The 20,786-nt window shown below is 37.8% G+C and overlaps 2 protein-coding genes across 2 annotated transcripts in view; one reads left to right on the top strand and one right to left on the bottom strand.

The window, feature by feature from the left end:
* Nucleotides 1-3,402, bottom strand: part of LOC311289572 (period circadian protein homolog 3-like) — a 293,734-nt gene extending 290,332 nt beyond the window's left edge. The window contains exon 1 of the mRNA XM_084407686.1: nucleotides 3,114-3,402. Within this exon, the coding sequence (XP_084263812.1) occupies nucleotides 3,114-3,124 (11 nt within the window). The 5' untranslated portion in view covers nucleotides 3,125-3,402. The remainder of the gene's footprint in view (nucleotides 1-3,113) is intronic.
* Nucleotides 1-20,786, top strand: part of LOC311289564 (uncharacterized protein) — a 401,792-nt gene that overhangs the window by 228,517 nt on the left and 152,489 nt on the right. The gene's annotated exons all lie outside the window — the stretch shown is intronic.

Below are 20,786 nucleotides of genomic sequence, written 5' to 3'. Positions count from 1 at the left end.
TAAAACTTCTTAAACACTGTTTGTGGTTTTAAAGGGGAGGTGAAATGCTCATTTTCACTCAATCTCCTGTTAATCTTGAGTACCTATAGAGTAGTATTGCATCCTTCATATCTCCAAAAAGTCTTTAGTTTTATCATATTTATAAAAGAAAGATAGGCTGTACCGAGTCTTTCCGGAAAAAAACGAGCGGCTGAAGGCGGGCCGTGTGGGCGGAGCTAAAGCTGTGCTAACGCGCCGAGCTAACAACACAGAGACATTTGTTCAACAGTTTTACTCACCGTCCGGTTCCAACGCACGACCGCGAACCTTTATCATTGTGACTGTTCGATCCTTAAGCATTAGACGATCTGCAAATCCGTCGATCTGGGCTTTGTCGAAATCATCGTCGAAATTCAGGGAACAAACAGTCTTACACAACTCCGTTGATGCTCTGAATAAACAAACTCCATCCACGGGTCCCTTAACGCTGGGTTCTTTGGGAATCTGTGCAGGGTTGTCTTGCCCTGGCAACCAAAAACACACTTCTTTGGTGACATTGACTTCCCAAAAGCCGAGCAGAGCGCTTTGATGGACGTACTGCTTTCGCTCTCTTCTCTCTCTGGTCTACGAGTGCGCGCGCGCCCGTGGAGAAGTGCCCTTAGGACCCGTATAAGGAAATTCTGCTACATCTGACGTCACACATGCCCATACTTTTTGGCACAGAAATACTCCTTCAAACGTACAATTTAATTTTTGAAACTTTGTCCATGTTTAGCATGGGAATCCAACTCTTTAACAGTGTAAAAAACTCAGTATGCATGAAATAGCATTTCACCCCCCCTTTAAAGTAAAGTTATGGTGGCACATGCAAACTAGGCCCGACAAGGGCCGGTCCAAAGCTCAGAGACGGAGGCACTGGCTGGTTAGGGGAATGAAACGTCCAAGGCTCAAACCTAAGGTCTGAAGGCCTGCTTGTGCTCGGTCCATCCGTCCACTGACCACTCAAGACCAACCCGAGCCAGACCAAGTTCACCAGCACGCACCCCCTCATATTTCTCAATTATATTATTAGTGTGATGTTGGAAACTATTCCTTCGTCAAAGCAGAGACCAGGAGATGTTGGGATATCGTTCAAGCAGAAGTTATTCTTTAAAAACAAAGGATCGAATCAGGTTTTCCAGAAGAACGTGTCTTTTATGACTAGTGGAGGGCCTCCCAGTATCCCCAGAGAGAGAAATATCTGCTAGTCTCCGAATCCATCAATACAGCATTGACACGCATTGACTCAACACAAACTAGGCCATTTATTTACAGTGACAAGTGACTCGCATGAGTAAAGTTATTTAATTCTGTCTTTCAGCACACTTCACACTCCGCAAGCCTTCTGCAGCAAAGGTGGCAAGGATAACTGCACAGGAGGGTTGGAAGGTGAACTGCCCAAGGTCAGAGGACATTGAACGGCTGTGGAGATCAGCTCCAAAGAAAACGGTTAAAGATAACAAGTTTGTGATTCAGTGTGTGTCCGAGCAGACCTGGACGGGGCTGGCCATCAAAGACTTTGGTGCAGAGCAAGGTCTAGGCAAGAAAACCTTTCACTTATCTTATAAGGGCAGAAGAAACAAATGTACATTTTAGCAGCCATGAACTACATGTAATGTTTATTCATTAACTCAAATGTAATGTTCTCTTTATTATAGGAGTTGTCGCAACCTGACGATTTTGCAAAGATGACATAGTTTGTGATTACCATGGCAAGGTCATCACAGCTGCAGAAGGGCAGAGCCAGCAGGACGAGCCAGGTTATGCTTTCTTCTTTAAAGCTGGACAGAGAGACCTGTGCATCGATGCCCAGACCTTCCCGTGTGAGTGCCACCCTCATGCTAACACTTTTGGCAGAAGAATTAATCATTCGTGTAAGCTGCCCAACCTGAAGCCGTTTCATAGCAGGATGCAGATAAATGGGGAGGACAAGGAAGTCATCTTGTTCAAAGCACTAAAGGACATCAGTGTAGGCACCCAGCTTAAGTTCGACTATGGTGTAAAGAGATTCTTTCCGGGGAGAGGGCCTGAACCTGGAATGGCTGGATGAATAGGCCAGGTCCAATGGTCTGACTGACAAGTACTTACATTTGTACCAAAGTATATATATATATATTTTTTTTTTAAATTGTGGTTTGCAAAAATAATTTTTTCATTCTTTTTTTTATTTAATAATTTTATTCTTTACTTGTTAAAGTTTTTTATTTTTATAAAAGACTTTTATTAGAGCTGAACATTTAAAACGGCATCAGAGGATCCACACTGGAGAGAAACCTCACAAGTGTTCACACTGCAACAAGACATTCAATCGGTCAGAACGTGTGAAATCTCACGAGAGGATCCACAAATAGATAATAATGTAATACATATATTAATGTTCAATAATAATGCTTGTTAAAAAAAAATCTGTTAATAAATAAAATAATAAATAAATTTGTTCATTTTTACTTTTGCTTTTTTGTTTATGCTTCACAAAGTCATTTATAAATGTATATACATGTATAAATGCATTTGTGGCGGAGGGAAATATGCCACCGCCTTGTGGGGGAAATATTCAGCACTATACTAAGGAAGACTGAGTGAGCAACAGGATCCTAGTCCCCCCACCCAATGCTATTAGTCTTTGTACAACTGCTAGCCTTGTTGTGTGTGGGGTCTATCGTGTTGCACTGTGTAACACTCAAGAGTTGGCGAGGTGGGCTTCAGGATTTACTCTTTTTACAAAAATATTAAGTGCATTTCAAGCCATTTTATGTAGTGTACTTGAGTAATGTTCAAGTAGGTTTTAAGTAGACTGCTGTAGTAAGTATACTAAGATCATGTTTACATCTAGGTGCACTAATGCAATACTACTTGGGACTACACGGTTTGATATACACTACCGTTTGTTTTTTCCAAAAACAAACAAACAACAACAAAAAAAACACTAATGTTGTGAAATAGTATTACACTTTAAAAGAATGGCTTTCTATTTTGACATTTTAAGATATGAAATCATTGTAATATGTATATGTTGATGTTTACACTCGGTTATTATTTAAGTCGTTAAAGGATTAGTTCACTTTCAAAAAAACATTTGCTGATAATTTACTCACCCCCATGTCATCCAAGATGTCCATGTCTTTCTTTCTTCAGTCGCAAAGAAATTAAGGTTTTTGATGAAAACATTCCAGGATTTCCCCCCATGTAATGGATTCTATTGGGACCCAAACGGTAGAAGGTCCAAATGACAGTTTCAGTGCAGCTTCAAAGGGCTTTAAACGATACCAGACGATGAATAAGGGTCTTATCTAGCGAAACGATCGGTCATTTCCAAAATAAATAAAAAAGTTTAAGTTTTATAAGCACAAACGCTCGCCTTGCTCTGTTCTGTGATGCGCGTTCGTGACGTCACGTAATACGCAATTACGTTGAAAAGGTCACACTTGACGTGTTTACAAATGTGCGGAAGGAGGACCATATACACATTTTCAAATGTATTTGTGTCAGTTTATCGTTTAAAATGCCCATTTCGTGTGCGTATCCTGGGTGTTTTAATATTAAAAAGCCAAAAAGAACATTTTCTTCAGGACAGAAATTTTTCAAGCGTGACTTTTTCAACGTAATTGCGTATTACGTGACGTCACGAACGCGCATCACAGAACAGAGCAAGGCGAGCGTTTGTGCTTATAAAACTTAAACTTTTTTATTTATTTTGGAAATGACCGATCGTTTCGCTAGATAAGACCCTTATTCATCGTCTGGTATCGTTTAAAGCCCTTTGAAGCTGCACTGAAACTGTCATTTGGACCTTCTACCGTTTGGGTCCCAATAGAATCCATTACATGGGGGGAAATCCTGGAATGTTTTCATCAAAAACCTTAATTTCTTTGCGACTGAAGAAAGAAAGACATGGACATCTTGGATGACATGGGGGTGAGTAAATTATCAGCAAAAGTTTTTTTGAAAGTGAACTTCTCCTTTAACCGTTGGGCTGGTTAATATATATATTTTTTTTCTTTCAGGATTCATTGATGATTAAAGAGTTAAATTTCATCTTTTTTAACAATAGAAATCTTCACTATCACTTTAAAAAAGATAAAAAAAAAATCAAGTTAATACATCCTTGCTGAATAGACATATTAATTTATTTCAAAAAGGGAAAAAAAAACACACACTTTTGAACGGTTGTTGTAGGCAGACAGACAGACAAGGACTGAAGAATAAAGTTTCAACACGATTTTGATTCAATAACACGCATGTAAACAGAATGTGGCAATACACCTTAAGCAAGACCAGACAGAGAATGAACGTGAGGGTACAATTTAAATAGGAACTCAAACAAGATGATTAATAGAACACAGCTGAATCAAATGAACTCATAATGATGGTGTCCATGGAGTGGCAGGAAAACTGAACAAAGGAAGACGTGTGACTAATAACAACAAACTGACTGTGCAGGAAAACTAAAGCAAACTGAACACAACTGTGACAACACTAGTGTCTGTTACAAAAGATTTCTATTTTAAATAAATGTTGTTTCTTTTTAAATTTGTACTCACCAAAGAATCCTAGACAAAGTAGCACAGTTTATGAAAAATATTAAGCAGCATTACTGATAATAAATCAGCATATTACAGTTTTTCTCGATTGCTTAAACACTATAATCAGGCTTTTGAACTAAAATTTCACAACCACAATGCCATTTATCAAAAAGCACACCCATTTCACTAAACTATAAACACTATTCCCTGTTTTGACACGAGTCAAATTTGTTGAACTGTCACTGCAAAACTCTACACACAAATCCCTTCATTTCTCATTGCCTACACCATCTTGTCATGTATAAAGCACTAGCATTCAGTATTGTTCACTCAAGTCAGCACAGCTTCAGCTCAGTTAGACACAATTACCCAGGTGGAAACACTAGGAGTCAAAATTTAACACACATCAATCAGATCCTTCAATGGATAGATAAAAGGGCCCAAATCAGTTTGAGTTTTGGAACAATGGATCCAGAAAGACATGAAGGAAGAGATCGAGGAGGGATGAGGAGGATGAGGAGGACGAAGGGCAAGAAGACAAAGCAGTCTCAGATGAAACTCAAGCCACTCTAGTTGCCCATGTGTTAGTCAATGGTATGACTATGAGGGAGGCTGGGCTACGAGTAAGGCCAAATTTGAGTCGCTTTACCGTCGCCTCGAGAGCCTTCAGGGAGGAGTGGTGACCAACAAAATTCTATCACTGAATAAAAGACAAACTTTTCCAATAGTCTTTGATGAGGTTTATTTTCTTGTAAGAAAAGGCCAGCAGTCGTACAGTCACACAGAGTGGCACAGAGTGTGACGGTGAAGGGCATCCTTTCTCCTTTATAGTCTTGACTCCCAGAATGTTATCTTTCTAGGCAAATGATGGCGTTTCAACCATAGGTGGAATATTCTTAGACATGTTCATCATATTGTGTCCTTGAGTGGAGGCCCTCCTGTCATGTAACAACACTCTTTACCACTCATAACATTACCAAGTAAATGTTAAATGGATTCAAAAAGTGACAGTAAAGATTTAGATTGTTAAAAAACATTTTTATTTTGAATAGAATAAATCTTTATTGTTCACCAGGGTGGAACATTTTCTATATATGTTGCATGAATGCAAAATAAAAAGAACTGCATTTATTCATTTATTTATAAAGATTTTATTTTTAAGAAATGCTCACAACGACTTTGTTTCCTCAGACGAAGATGGGAAACGTGTCCAGAGACAGTGGGGTGAACACTTCATGTGGAAGTGGGAGTTTGTTTCCTCAGACGAAGATGGGAAATAGTCCATCGAGCGACAGTGGGGTGAACACTTCATGTGGAAGTGGGAGTTTGGTAAGTAGAAATAATATTGATAGAAAATGCTTTTTCATTTGGCCTAATCTTTATTAACTTCATTTATTTCTTCCAAGGTGTTTTTTTTTTTTTTTTTTAGTCTTCCCACTGTGATTTTAAGCCGCACTGACTGCGAGTACACTTGTCATTAAAACTTGATTATCGTATGATGTGCAGTTGGACAGATGTTGTGTTGTGTTATTTTGCAGGACAGTGAGCACACATCCTCATCGCAGGAGATCGTAGGAGGAGGTCATATTCCTCCTCCTCCTCCACCCAACAGCCCCAATCCCCCCGCCAAGGGGCAAATGATGACGATTTTGAGGTAATGGATATATTCAATGTAGGCTGTCAAACTCTCCAGTAGCAATTCTGGTGTTAATTATTCATTTGATTTTTATTTATCTCCAGTACATTTGCAGACAACAAAGAGGAGGATGAGGACCGATTTTTTTTTTCTTTTTTTTTTTCAATAAAAATAAATATTTTATACATACTCCCCTTTAATGTGATTTTTGATTTTATTGCAAAACAAAACTCCAATGAAAGGCCTGAATCCAGGCTATATGTTACCCTTAGTCAGCAGCAAATCTGCCCTCTTTGTTGAGACCAGGGTAAAAAAATAAATCACCTGGGCAGAGTTTTATCCTGGTCTCAACCAAAAAAATGTAAGGGCATTGCTTTAAATTATAGACATACCATAAATTACAGAGTAGATTTCCTCTGCCCCACAAGTCCAGGCTCAACAATTCAGGCCAACTCTTTCAGCGACTGATCAGCATTACAGTGTATTCAATTTGGCAGGCCTGTCCACCCGCTGGGGTCAAAAGATCAGATCTCTTAAAGTTTTACCCTTACCCTTTCCATGTAATATTTCTAATCAGAAATTAGATTAGAATTTCTAAATTTAAAGACTAACAAATTATATTAATAAGAGTCTCTTTTCTAGCTACGCTACTGCTCTTAAACACATCCATCCTAACAGTATCTCGGGAAATTCCAAACATAAATCAGATAAATAAAATAAATCAGAGAAATAAATGTAAACAATCAAAATAAAATGGAGAACAAGTCTATCGGACTTTTCGGTATACCTTCTTCAGACAGGCTTGTAAACAAAAAGGATAAATAAAGGGAAATGTATTATATATTTATATAATAAGAAGATATTTTATAATATATACAATATATTTTTTTAATTAATCTGTCTTAAATAGTGTTCTTTTTGAAAATCGATACTACAGAGCGATCGTCGTGTCTGCACATTCAACAAGTGAAGTGTGAGAGAGTGAGCGCGCGCATTGCGCGCCCCCCTTAAATAGAGTGCCGGTGAAAAAAGTTTTTTCCCCCGAAAAACGGCTAAACTAAGCTTTAAACAGTCAAAACAAAAATCCAAGTTGGCGAATTGTTAGTAAATACGTGAAAGGACAGATGTATAAAAGGATTTTTGTGAAAAAAGTTCAAATTAAAGAGTTACACGATGTTTTAGTGTAATTGGGTCACTCTCTCCTCCGCACATGGTCGAGCAAGAGTGGAGAGACAATGAAACAACAGAGTCCACGAGGGAAAATGGCGATATAAAATCGAGTTCTTGTTACAATTCCATGGGAATGGTGTGTACATGTAGCCAGGGTTGTGCCTAATCATGCTGGTGTGAACATATTTTTGTATCTGTGTTGTGCATGTTGTTATTCATTTTTAAAGTAATCGACTCATGGCGACGACATCGGATGACGTCACGACCATCGTTCGTCGTGTGGAATGTGGTTTTCCTCGTCATGAGGGAAAATGTTTATTTTAGATCAAAATATCGAGTTTTAATGCCTCAAATCATGCTATACATATCCTTAACATCTCAATCAACTTATATTCGGGTAAGATGGATCATATGTTTAATTCTGGATGTTGTTTTTAATTTTTAATGTGTTCCTCAGAAAGAAAATAATTCATTTAAAATCAACCAAATAAATTTTCATGCCAAAAACGGCTCATATAGGTGTAGTCAATGTTGTATTTAACTGATATTCAGATGGGATGAGTTATATTTTTAACTTAAAATGTGGTTTTTGATTGTTCAATGATGAGATATGCAAAGCTCTGATGGGGATGACATCGGATGACGTCACAACAATCGTTCGTCGTGTGAAATTTTGTTTTTTCCCCCATAAAAATCCTAGTCCTTTTTAAAGGAAAATGAAGATAATATAAAAATGTAAGATTGAAGAGCACTTATAGTTCTTTCACCTGTGAAGATACTACTTGAAAACAGTGTAGAAAATATTGCAAAACCGCAAGACATCCCAGCAAGCATTTCTGCTATGGTAACGTCGCTGGCTACGTGCTCGCAACATTGTAACAACGTAGAATTGTAAGACACAACAGGGCTGTAGCAACGTTGTTGCACAACATTCAGCAACTGAGAGACGACGTTCTGACAATATTTTGATATGCTGCTATATCCCCCATTAGCTATACTTTTTATCGTTTATTGTCTATATTATTATTTAATGGTGCTATCAACACCTGCAAGTGTACACTTTGAAGAGTAAAAATGACAGAAGGTTTCGTTAATTCAACTTTATTAAAACTGCATAATAGAATCAAATTGCACTTCCAAAAGTAATACGTTTGTGAGAAAAAAAAAGAAATAAACGAATATACAAATTTATTTTAAGTGTATTAAATAAAACATAAAAAGCAAAGGCAGATCAGAACATTTAATTAACAAAACCGGGTCTGTATGGCAGACAGTAGCCGAGCAGGTGTCACCGGGGAAACATATCCACAAATCCAGAGGAGCAAAGAAACGAATGAGACTAAATAGCAGAAAAATCTAATTACAAACTAAACAGTGCAAGCGAGGCTACATTAATCACATTAGAAATTAAAATTGTAGGTTGTGTTTGATAGCTGAGGAAGGCTAAATTAAACGCAATACTCACGTATCGTTGCTCGATGAAGAACGAGACAACACAATGAGCCCAACAGGTGGTTGGAATTTAAAAGGCTGATTTTCCCGCTTCAGGGCAGTGACGAGTACATTATGTAGTCCAGTGGTTGTCCAGACACCCTCGGCACAACCTTAAGAAATGGCCCTGAACGATGGTTTAATGTTAACATTGTGACAACGCTGTAACAACCTTCACTACACAACGTAGTTATAGCAACCTTTTGGCCATGTTGTTAAAACGTTGTTAGAAGGTTGGCTACGTTGCGCCAACGTTCTGTAATTGATACTGTTCGATTCCTCAGCACCCATTCATTTATTAAAAAGTTGTAGCAGGGTTAGAAATATTACTGTTTTTGATTGCATATATTCAAATAGCTATTTTAAATAAAACAATAGCATTCCATTTAAAAATAAGAATATCCATTTTGATTTCATGGTAATATTTCTTTTTTCTTTTTCTTTCTATTTAAATGTATTTTCCTCCAGACATTGTTTGATTTTGTGGGGCAAGAAGACTTATCCACTGAACATTTTAGCATAAGAGAAGCCACATCTGGCATTCCGATTCACAGTAATGCCCTGTCAGGATCAATCGAGGACCATAACATAATGGGTTTCTCAACTCTCTATATTCTATGGACTCCCGCAGTTGAGGAAGAGGTACAGTGTTTGGTGTTTTTATCTTTATTTTTTATTTGCAGTGTCTTTATTATTGATTGAACAAATGTAGCATGCTGCCTGTTTTAAGTGGTCCTATTATGCTCTTTTTCAAAGTCTTGATTTTGGGGTGTAGCCTACTAGAATAGGTTTTCATTAGGGTTGGGAATCTTTAGCCACCTCACGATCCGATTCTGGGAGTCACGATCAGATTCCAAAATGAATCTTTATCCACTGTTTCTTAGATTACCAACTCAAAATAATTTCATTACATACATAATCAGCGGGAGATCTAATAAGCTGCGTTAATGCACAGATCTCTTTAGAAATATACGAAGATGTGGTAAGTCTGAAGTCCTGTCCGTTTAATCCCTTAAGACTAAAGAAAAGCCAATCTGCTGATGCCATTGAAATGGAAAAATTTTACAGCAGATGTCAACTGCTTTTAAGGCTGGTAGAAGCAAACCTACTGCTGATAGTGACAGCAACTTTGGAGCACAAGTAGCTGAGGACAATTAAAAACACTGTGCTAAAGACCAGACTAAAGAGAAAAATAATGAATGATTTATATGAGGCTCAGGAGAATGATGCACAGGCATCTAACTCATACCAGCTGCCACTTAGTATTTACCCTGTATCCTCCTCTGTACATATGCCCAACACACAACCAACCCTTCTACACACATACACAAGAACCACCTCACCACATGCCTCTACCCACAAGTACACAACTGCTGCCGAATCAGTACCAGCTTCACAATAATGAGACGCATAGCTACAGGAGAATGCTAGAAGATGATGAGTGAATACAGATTTAAGGGTAGATTGTCAGTCATGGTTCTCAAGGTTTACTACAACTACCTCTGTTTTTTGTGGTTAATAAGAAAAACAATGCATTTGTGTGTTTTCAAATGCATCTTCAGTTATAATTGTGTGCATCCTTTATTGATATCTTTGTTTTATTTATATTTTGGCCTTTTTGTTATATCAAGGCCGTAAGTTATATTCTACCACAGTTGTGGGAGTCATACACACCGCTATTGTTTTAAATGCTTAACCATTTCACCGTAAGTGACATGAACAAATGTTTTATTGGATTGCTTACAGTATATCCTGAAGTGAATAATAAACAGTTATTTATTTTTCCAAGCAGACTGTTTGTTTTTTTTGTTTTCAATTTTGACCTCTACCCAATTGTTGTGAATTAACTTCAAGATTGAATTCTGTAATTTCATAGTAATACTACAAGTAGAAAAAGTAACAAAATAATTTCATTAAAATATGATGATGCTAAACCATTTGGTTATGCAGGCAGTTTAATTTGTTGCTCAGGGAATTTCAGGTGGCACTAAATATCAAAATATTAATATTGAATACAAACAAAGTTATGAATATACAATTTTGAAAACCTTAAAATATTGCAAAGTTAAATGTTGTATCAGCGATTTCAGGCCCAAACATAAATGATCACATTCAACTAATCTTTCCTAACGATCCACTGCCCGCCCCATAAGCATGCCGTCAAAAACCACGTCTCTGTAGGCAGCCTAGGCTCTGAGATCTGCACACAAAAACAACTGGTTTCACCAACCACTCAAAACCAAAACAAATAGTGTTCCACCCAATCACCGACAGGGGGAGGGTGTTGTGAGGTTTTCGCATGCAGCCGTGCACGAGACCATGCACAACACCCTCCCCTGTGCGCGTGTTGGTAGGCTCTTACTCTCAGTTCATTATTGGTCTGGCCTACATACTGTTTTCAACATTTGAGACCGTATATGAGATAAATCCAGTTTACACTCTCATGTGACAGAGTATGAGACAACCTGAAAACCTGGCCATTAAATCTATTCTTCATCCATCTTGATGGGGTGAAATACTTGTGCTTGCCCACCTTTAGGTGAAGGTGTCGAGAGCTTGCTCTGCACTAAAACATCTGAAATATTTGTGTTCCTCCTATAGGCCGTGATGGGTTTATGGTGTTGTAGGAAGTTTGTGGAAGTCAAGAACTTTGATAAATTAGATTTAACGGCCCGGTTGAGCTGTGTACTAAAACACGAAAAATGCGCCACCAAAGGAATAATTATATTCCTGTTCGCCGTGTCCGGGGCGGGAGGTTTAGGTGTGTCAAATGATTTAAGTGCATTTCTCAGGAAAGAGCGTGAATATCCACACTGTCTCAAAGCCTTGAAAAGAGTGTTTGTTGCCGATGCTGCCTCTCCATCTCCATATCAGCAAAAATGCTGTACAGCAACCAATAGGGTTGCCACCTGTCCCGGTTTTACCGGGATTGTCCTTCTTTTTAATAACCTGTCCCGGGAAATTTATCCACTCTCCCGGGACACTGAATGTCCCGGTTTTCGAAAGGCTACGTGAATACGTTTGTTCAATTTACTATTTTCTCACTTGAAATAGCCTATGCATTGTGCACAGAGTGGTCGGTGTCTCTCATAGGGTGTCTCTAGAATGCGCTATCATTGGCTCTGGGACGGGTGTGTCGTGTGACGTGACGTAGGCTACGTCATCTAGCGCATCTGTCTTGGCAGCTAGCCAGTTACTACAGGTGGCAAATTGAAGCAGTGAAGAAGATTGTACGTCGTCAACATCGTTTGTTGGTGTTAACATGGGTGGCGAGACGGAGGACAGTGTGTCAACAAAGACTGACAGGCCAGTAAAAAAGAAAATGAAATGTTCAACCTACTTTAATAATGACTGGATGAAAAATGAGTATTACTCCACATGGCTAAAGCAAACACCAGGCGATCCACTATATGCTGCTTGGTCCGTATGCTCAGTTAAAACGGACATAAAGTGGGCCTATTTTTTTTAGCAAGGCAACTAAATCCACCGAGCTGTCTAAAGTAGATGCTTTTGTTTTTTCCATACCAGTCAGTAATGCCTATGCAGAAAGAGTGTTCAGTCATATGGAGGATGTTTGGTCCGATAAAAGAAACAGACTGTCAGTTTCAATGGTGAAGTCTGAGCTTCAGGTCAGATTGAATTTCAAATTATCATGCACTGAATTCAAGACATTCATTGAAGAACAGAAACCACTGATAGCTGCAGCAAAGGGAAACACCAAGTATAGATGGAAGACTAGGTAAGCTAAGGCCTATTTATGTATGATTTTGTTATTCCAATGTCTGATTGAGACATACTAAATAAAAGTGGCTATAGATGTGGCTAAGGTATGGTAAATGCACATCTAATGTCATCCCTCTACTTATTTCTTTAGCAAAGAGGATGCAAAAGCAATTAGCAATTTTGTCTTGTGGGTCTAATGTCTAGTGGACATTTTCACTTGTGAGCAAAGCAGTCTGACCGGTCATCGATATGTCCAGGTTTTTTATCAGACATAGGTGGCAACCCTAGCAACCAAACCAGTAGCACTTCCATTGTTCAGCGCCGAAAGCAGACATTTTCACTGACGTAATGACGTGCACTTGCTAGCCTGTTCCAGTTACGTGCTCTCCGAATGCTCAATAATCAATAATTTGACACAAAATATTGATTTAACCCTCTGATGGTCTTTATTTATGTCTACACTTGAGGTTTTTGGGGTCTCTAGAGACCCCAGACAATAACATTTAATTTTGTAACAAGATAATAGTTTTTTTTTTTTTTACAAATGTAATTTTATTCTGTTTGTTAATGTTTTTACTCAACATTTGTGCAGTCTTTGGAGAATTTATGATATTTTTTAAATTTCTATAAATAAATAAATAAATATTTAAATAGCCTTTTTACAAAAAAACTGCATTTGATGTAAAATTCACTTTATAAAAGACCCAGATTTCTAACTTTCATTCATGGGGATAACATGGATGATTTTAAATGGTTTAATGTAAAATTTTTGCCCATTTTTTGGAAAATGCAGTTTTAAAATAAAAAATAATAATTTTAACCACTATATGGCTATAGAGCTCCAGTATATGCTATTTGCTATTAGACTACCTGCAATATATCTTTTCACAAGTTGGATTCAGTTGGATTCATATCTAAATATTATAAAATCACAATTATAACAAAAATAAAATATTTTTGTCAAAGTTTAGCATTTTTTTGTACCAAAAAAACCCAGTTTTTCAATAATGTTACATTATGATTAGAACCAAACCTGAACAAAATGTTACAAAGAGAAATGTTGGAGTCTTAAGATTTTATCATTTATTTCAATCATTTATTTTTAATCTAATTCTAGATTCTAGACACACCCAATTGTGTGTGTGTGTGTGTGTGTGTGTGTGTGTGTGTGTCTGAGAGATAAAGAGAGAGAGAGAGTGTGTGAGTACACATTGTCGATGTGCCAGTGTCACCACACCACTTTATATTTGTAGTGGTTCTGCATTTTGGATGATTTTATTTGACAAAGTATAGCCTTACAAATGTTCCTGTGTGTGTGTATGCGTGTGTGTGTGTGTGTGTGTGTGTGTGTGTGTGTGTTTACATTTTCAATGTGTCAGTGTCACCAATTTATTTTTGTGGTGGTACTGCATTTTGGATAATTTTATTTGACAAATTATAGCCTTACAAATGTTCCTGTGTGTGTGTGTGTGTGTGTGTGTGTGTGTGTGTGTGTGTGTGTGTGTGTGTGTGTGTGTGTGAGAGAGAGAGAGAGAGAGAGAGTGTGTGAGTACACATTGTCGGTGTCAGTGTCACCACTTTATATTTGTGTTGGTTCTGCATTTTGGATGATTTTATTTGACAAATTATAGCCTTACAAATGTGTGTGTGTGTGTGTGTGTGTGTGTGTGTGTGTGTGTGTGTGTGTGTGTGTGTGTGTGTGTGTGTGTGTGTGCACATTTTCAATGTGTCAGTGTCACCAATTTATTTTTGTGGTGGTACTGCATTTTGGATGATTTTATTTTACAAATGATAAGAGAACAGTTTTTATAGTCTCAAAAATGTATTCCTCTATATGTGTGTGTGTGTGTGTGTGTGTGTGTGTGTGTGTGTGTGTGTGTGTGTGTGTGTGTGTGTGTGTGTGTGTGTGTGTACACGCGTGTTGTGAGCAATATAATTTAGCATTGTGGATGTTTTTTGCATTGGTGGAAGTGTGCCAGTGTGCCACTTAATTTGTGCCATTTCTGTCGATGTGTTCTGCGTTGTTTCTGATTTTGATGATGAATTGTGTCTATTTTGATTGCAAACACGAGTGTCACAATTTTTGTCACGCCAACATAAAAACATATCATTCCAATTTTTTTTTTGTAGATCTAGAAAGTGTTAAGAGCTGTAGAAGGTTTCATACCATTTGGACAAAGGGAACATTTTTTTTAATTTGAGTAAAAGTCATTTGGGGTCCCAAAAGACCCCATAAACCATCAGAGGGTTAAAAAGGAGTTTATTGATTTAAAAACGATTATATTGCCTGAGTGAACAGAACTGTGTCCATGGCAACGCTCTGTTTTTCATGGCAACGGTGTGTTATACTTCGTCTATTATCAAGAAATAACACACCGGAATTCAACCAAGCCATGTAATAAATTAAGAACTATTTGTTAAAGACTTGTCCTATCTCACAAACAAGATTTTTTTAATTTCCCCAACTAGGCTTTTTTTACCCTATTGAGCAAAATGATCCTTCAGTCTTTCTCTCCACATTTTGAACATAATGTATGCGTGTGCTTTCTGCAGTGTTGGGAACGTTACTTTAAAAAAGTAATTAGTTATAGTTACTCACTACTTGTTCCAAAAAGTAACTGAGTTAGTAACTGAATTACTCTATAATAAAAGTAACTCGTTACTAGGGAAAGTAACTATTTGCGTTACTGTAAAAAAAAAAAGTTGCTATATGTCAAAGAATTTGGATTTTTTAAGCAGTTTTCACAAGTCAGTTGAAATGAGTAGAACAGACAGGTGTTTAACTTTAGATATTTATTGCACGTCGACAGACAGCAAGAGGTTTATCCTGCACTTCAAGCATTCTTTGTAAGAAAAGTAAACAGTTACACCATATAAAGTGCATTTAACTCTGCAAATTAAATCAACCTCTCTCAACTTTTTATTTAAAAGTTTTATTAATAAAGTAAAGGCATTGAACCAGTTTATTTGTAGTGCACTGACTGTGCACATTATATAAGATTAATATATTTGTTTTCCTTAAAATTTTAATTAGCAGTAACTTAAACACTTTGCAGTTTGAATGTCCTGTATAAACAAAATTACGGATTATGTTTTTGTTTCCACTGTTCGATCGCGTCCGCGCCTCACACACACACACACACACACACACACGCACACAAATGTAAACAATTTGCGCCTTTTCGATCGCGCCTCTCTCTCTCTCTCTCTCTCTCTCTCTCTCTCTCTCTCTCTCTCTCTCTCTCTCTCTCTCTCTCTCTCTCTCTCTCTCTCTCTCTCTCTCTCTCTCTCTCTCTCTCACACACACACACAAATGTAACCACTTTGCAACTTTTCAATCGCGCCCGCGAGTCTCTCTCTCTCTTTCGGTTCAATACGAATACATGTACCGTTCCACTCCTAGTTCTAGCCTTTGACCTCAATGAATTTGAAGTAGTGCTTATATCTTCACCTTGAAAATGCCAACTTTTCATCGGATTGCTCCTGACCATAGACTGCTACTGACTCGCCATATCTGCTGCGTGCTTCATCGAATCTCTGTTTAGCTGGTGTGTGTGTGTGTGTGTGTGTGTGTGTGGCGCGTGTGCTGGCGTGTGTAAAAACACTGGCTCTGATTGGCTACCATGAAACACATGACCCTGCCTTAGCCAATCATAATCGCTTACCTCGTTATTAACCCACCTCCTCACTCGCTGTGCGAGCCAGGGGTGCGTTCGGATTACACAGTTTATTCAATCAATGCATAGTAACGCACCGCATTTAACGTCCAGTAATGGTAACGGCGTTGTAATGACGAGAAAAGTAATTAGTTAGATTACCCCGTTACTGAAAAAATAACGTCGTTACCTAACGCCGTTATTTTAAACGGCGTTATTCCAAACACTGCCTTTCTGCATATGTATTTATTGCATTCAACACAAGTGAAGCTGGCATCTTTTTCATTGACACTTTTTATTGACCCACAACATAATAGGAGTGTTAAGCTTATTGATTGGTAACATTCTAGCTGTTAAAACACATGCAATGGTAAAACGTGATCAACAAAAAAAGGCTATAGACCATTTCAAGGACGTAAACAATAACAAACGCGTTGGAATGCTACTGCGCATGTCTGGCCCTGAAGCACTTCCGGTGGCGCCATTTTTAAACCACAGAGCTGTCAAAACAAAATGACTAGCACATACTTTTTAAGTCTAGCTAAAACAGAACAGTTAAGATATTTAAAAAAAATTCAAATCGGCGATAGCGTGGAATTACCGGACCCTTTAAATAAGACGCTGAGGCGACAACTATTCACTCAGAACGTAAAACATTTACCTGAAGTGTCGTATCCAGACGTGTACCATTATCTGGTTGAGACCGAGTGTGTTTACACGAGAGAAGCGGTCAAGGCATATCGTAGCCTAGATGCTTACAACTACTTCCTTAGTGGAAAAGTTGGGAACATTTGTTCCTACATAGTGGACGATGTTTGTATTGTATTTGGTGAAGTTGGAGCAAGTCAGACATTGTCAAAAACGTACTCTGCGTGGTTCGTTGCTAAGGTGACCGGGGAGGTTATTAGTGGGCATTGCACTTGCATGGCTGGGTAAATATGTCTATTCAAATAATAAATCACATTGCTAATCCTCTAGTAAACGAATTATTGTGTTCTATTATTACCTTTTGCATAGTTAATTATTTCATACGTTTGGAAATATTTGTGGTTAGGTTAGGTGAAGTGTGTAGCCATGTTGCTGCGATCCTGGTTGCTGTGGAACAGTGTGTTAGAGATGGTTTGAATGCTCCATCTGTGACATCTGAGACCTGCATGTGGTCACAAATAAACAAGAAGGTGCATGCAATTCAATTCTGGCTAATGTGTTTTTGTTGTTGTTGTTGTTCTAATTCATATTAAATTAAAATTCTAATTCTGATCACATCCCTTATGAAAATGATCTATGGTTTTACTGCAAATAGAAAACATGGTTATTGTAGTTAAACCATGGTAACCACAAAATTAACCATAGTTTAACAATGGCAATTATAATAAAACTGTGGTTATACAAATGAGTATCATAAAACGAAACAAAAGCATGGCTACTAGACTTGGTTAATAACCATAGTTAATTTTCATAAGGGGTGTGTTGTTGCTTTTATGTAAAAGTAGATACTTGCAGTAAATGTATAATCCCACTTTGTTTTAGATTGATCCAAAACCAATAGCAGACATAGACTTTTCCAAGCCTGTCAGACAAAGAGCAATTCAGAGTAGGGAGCTCATCTTACCCACTGTAGTCACACCGGTCTCACCAAGCATGCTTTTTAAGTCATTGATGGTAAGGAATTTGCAGAAACCTGATGACAATATATGCAAAACACATGTTCCTAGTTTGCATGGATAAGTCACATACATGAATACATATACATACACTTGTATCTAACTATATCTGTGAAATAAATAAAAACCATAATTAAGAACACATTTCATGTTTTCCCATACACATACAGTATATGTGTGTGTGCATTTGTATGGATTGAATCGTCAAATAGGAACTTTAAGGACAAAGCAGGTCATAGAAAAGTAGTTATGATTTTGACTAGTTACTAGATTGTTAATATTGTGTTACTCATTTCTTCCTGTGTAGTTATTCATTAACGAAGGAACCATATTCTAAAGTGTTACCAAATAACGTAAACCAAATGCAATACAGATATGTAACTATACCGTCAACAGCATATACATTTCACTCTTAACATGTTTTTTAGAAAATTATCTGGATTGAGAGATTGAGAGAAATAAATTTGACTATGATTTAATGTGATTCTAATTTCAGAATGAGATCCCAGACTGTGCACTGTTTACCACTATAACTGTAGGTAGTGATACAGACACTGCATCTGAGGGAGAGCAGGAGAACACAGACAGGGTTGATGTTCTGACTACAGCTGAGGCAGATTCTAGTGAGGAATCACATGTAGCAGTTTCGGGTGACACACCTTGTACCAACAGCACTGTAGATGCAACAATCTTGCCAAAGCCCCTTACACAGCTTTTTGATGAAAAGCACAGTTTATTGTCACAAGTTGAACTACAAAATGAGCTAGATAAAATCATGCAAACCATCCCTACTTACTTTAATGAACTGAATTGTAAGCACCTCCAAGAAAGTACAATGGGTCAGTCCTCTTGTGAACAGTGGTTTGAGCAGAGACAGGGCAGAATCACCGCTAGCCACTTTAATGAAGTATTAAGAAGCAAGACAAGTCAAGCTAGCGTGACATCTAAAATCATGGGCTACACATCCAGCAGAAATGTACCAGCCTTAGCTTGGGGAAAGAATAATGAACAGCTAGCTAGAGAAGCATTTACTTCAAACCAGATGACTTGTCATGACAGCTTGATAGTGGAAGAAATAGGGTTAGTAGTAAATCCAAAGTTTCCTCATTTAGGAGCCAGCCCAGATGGAATAGTCCATTGCAAGTGCTGCCCAAGTGCAACACTTGAAATAAAATGCCCTTTTAAGTATGCAAATATGTCCATAACTGATGCCATCAAGAGCAAAGATTTCTGTCTGGGTAAAAACTTTGAGCTTAAACAGAACCATGCATACTATGCACAAGTTCAGGGGCAAATGGCAGTGTGTGAACTTGAAACATCTTTCTTTGTCATTTGGACAACAGAAGACTGCCACATTCAGAAAGTAGAGTTCTCTAAAGAGTACTGGGCTCAGATCAGAACAAAACTGGACCTCTTCTACAGACAGCACATTCTTACAGAAATTTGCACACACAAACTGAAGAAACAATTTCTGATCGCAGAGACTTCTTGTTTGTGTAAAAGCAGGTCTAAAACATCAGTCACACAGTGCTCTGTCTGTCACAAGGTGTTTCACCTGAGATGTCTAGGCTTAAAAAGGCACCCTGGTGAGCAATGGTTTTGTTCAGTGTGTTCACCGTAATCCAAATAAATCTGAAATCATACCCAGCCTTGCAAGTAATTTGTTAAAATTGTTATTTTAGTAATTGTAATACATTCAATCAATTGCAGGACAACAAATGTTCTCATTAACAAACAAATGTTTAATAATTGTAGATAGTTAGAAAAAAATAATAATTAAAGATCAAACATAAATCCAATAGAAATCTATATACAACATATATACAATCATAAACAAATCCAATAGAAATCTATATACAATATATACACATAATTCTGTACACAATCATTCAATAACAAAATAAATAAAATAAATAAATAAAAGGTTTTCAACCACTTGTCAGTGTCTCATGTATTTTTTTTTTTACTGAATTAATGACTTGTCCAAATTAGATAATGCAGAACAAACCAAAATAATTTTATCTACAGTTGCCACTGTGTCTTTTGATCTTCGCTTCACCAAGTTTATGGGGAGTGTATGTCTTAAAATGCTGTACTTTTTAATTCGACCAATAGCTCTTTCCACATGAATCCTCAACCTTGACATTTGCCGTGACACAGACACTTCTCGTCCTGAAAGCTGTGTCTTTCCACGGGTTGAAGCTGGTATGAGTAGCTGGACTCCTTTTGCAGCAAAATACTCAGGGAAACTGAACCCTCTGTCAGCCATGACAATGTCTCCCTCTTCCAAAAGATCAATTAAACCAGATGATTTTGTGATTGTTTTGTCACTGGCTCTACCACCCCAAGACTTGGAAAGGAATGTGATTGACCCTGTTGGACTGATGCCAACCAGGAATTTGATGGTGTTGTGGGACTTATAGTTGGAGTATGTCATTGATCTTGCACTGAGTGATGTTGGTCGGTCAATAAAAATCTCGCTGCAGTCTATGATACACCTCACTGAATTGAATGGGGGGCTTTTGAACAGGGCAGGAAGATTCTTTTTAATCTCTTCCCTAGAAGGCCAATGAATTAAAGAGCTGAAACGCTGTGTCATCACATTCAACCAGTCATGAAATATTGCAGAGATTGTTGCACAACTGCAATGAAACCTGAAGGCAAGATCTTTATGAGTGAGGCCAAGTCTCAGTTTCATTAAGACTAAGTAAAACTGGAGAGGTGTTGAAGGACTCTGTGTTCTCGGACTCCAAGCAGTGGTGAGATATGTCAAAAGGGCAAAAAACACTTTGGATGAGCGAAGGCCAGTGTAGAAGTGAATGATTTGATCATTGTTTAAATCCACATCAGATTTCAGTTGTTTCCTCTCATGGGTTAGAGTTTGTACCTTTGAATCTAGGCTTCT

Source organism: Rutilus rutilus (assembly GCF_951802725.1).
Source record: "Rutilus rutilus genome assembly, chromosome: 4".
Classification (NCBI taxonomy): Eukaryota; Metazoa; Chordata; class Actinopteri; order Cypriniformes; family Leuciscidae; genus Rutilus; species Rutilus rutilus.
Note: the sequence above shows the minus strand (reverse complement) of the source record. Positions and strands in the feature narration are given on the sequence as shown.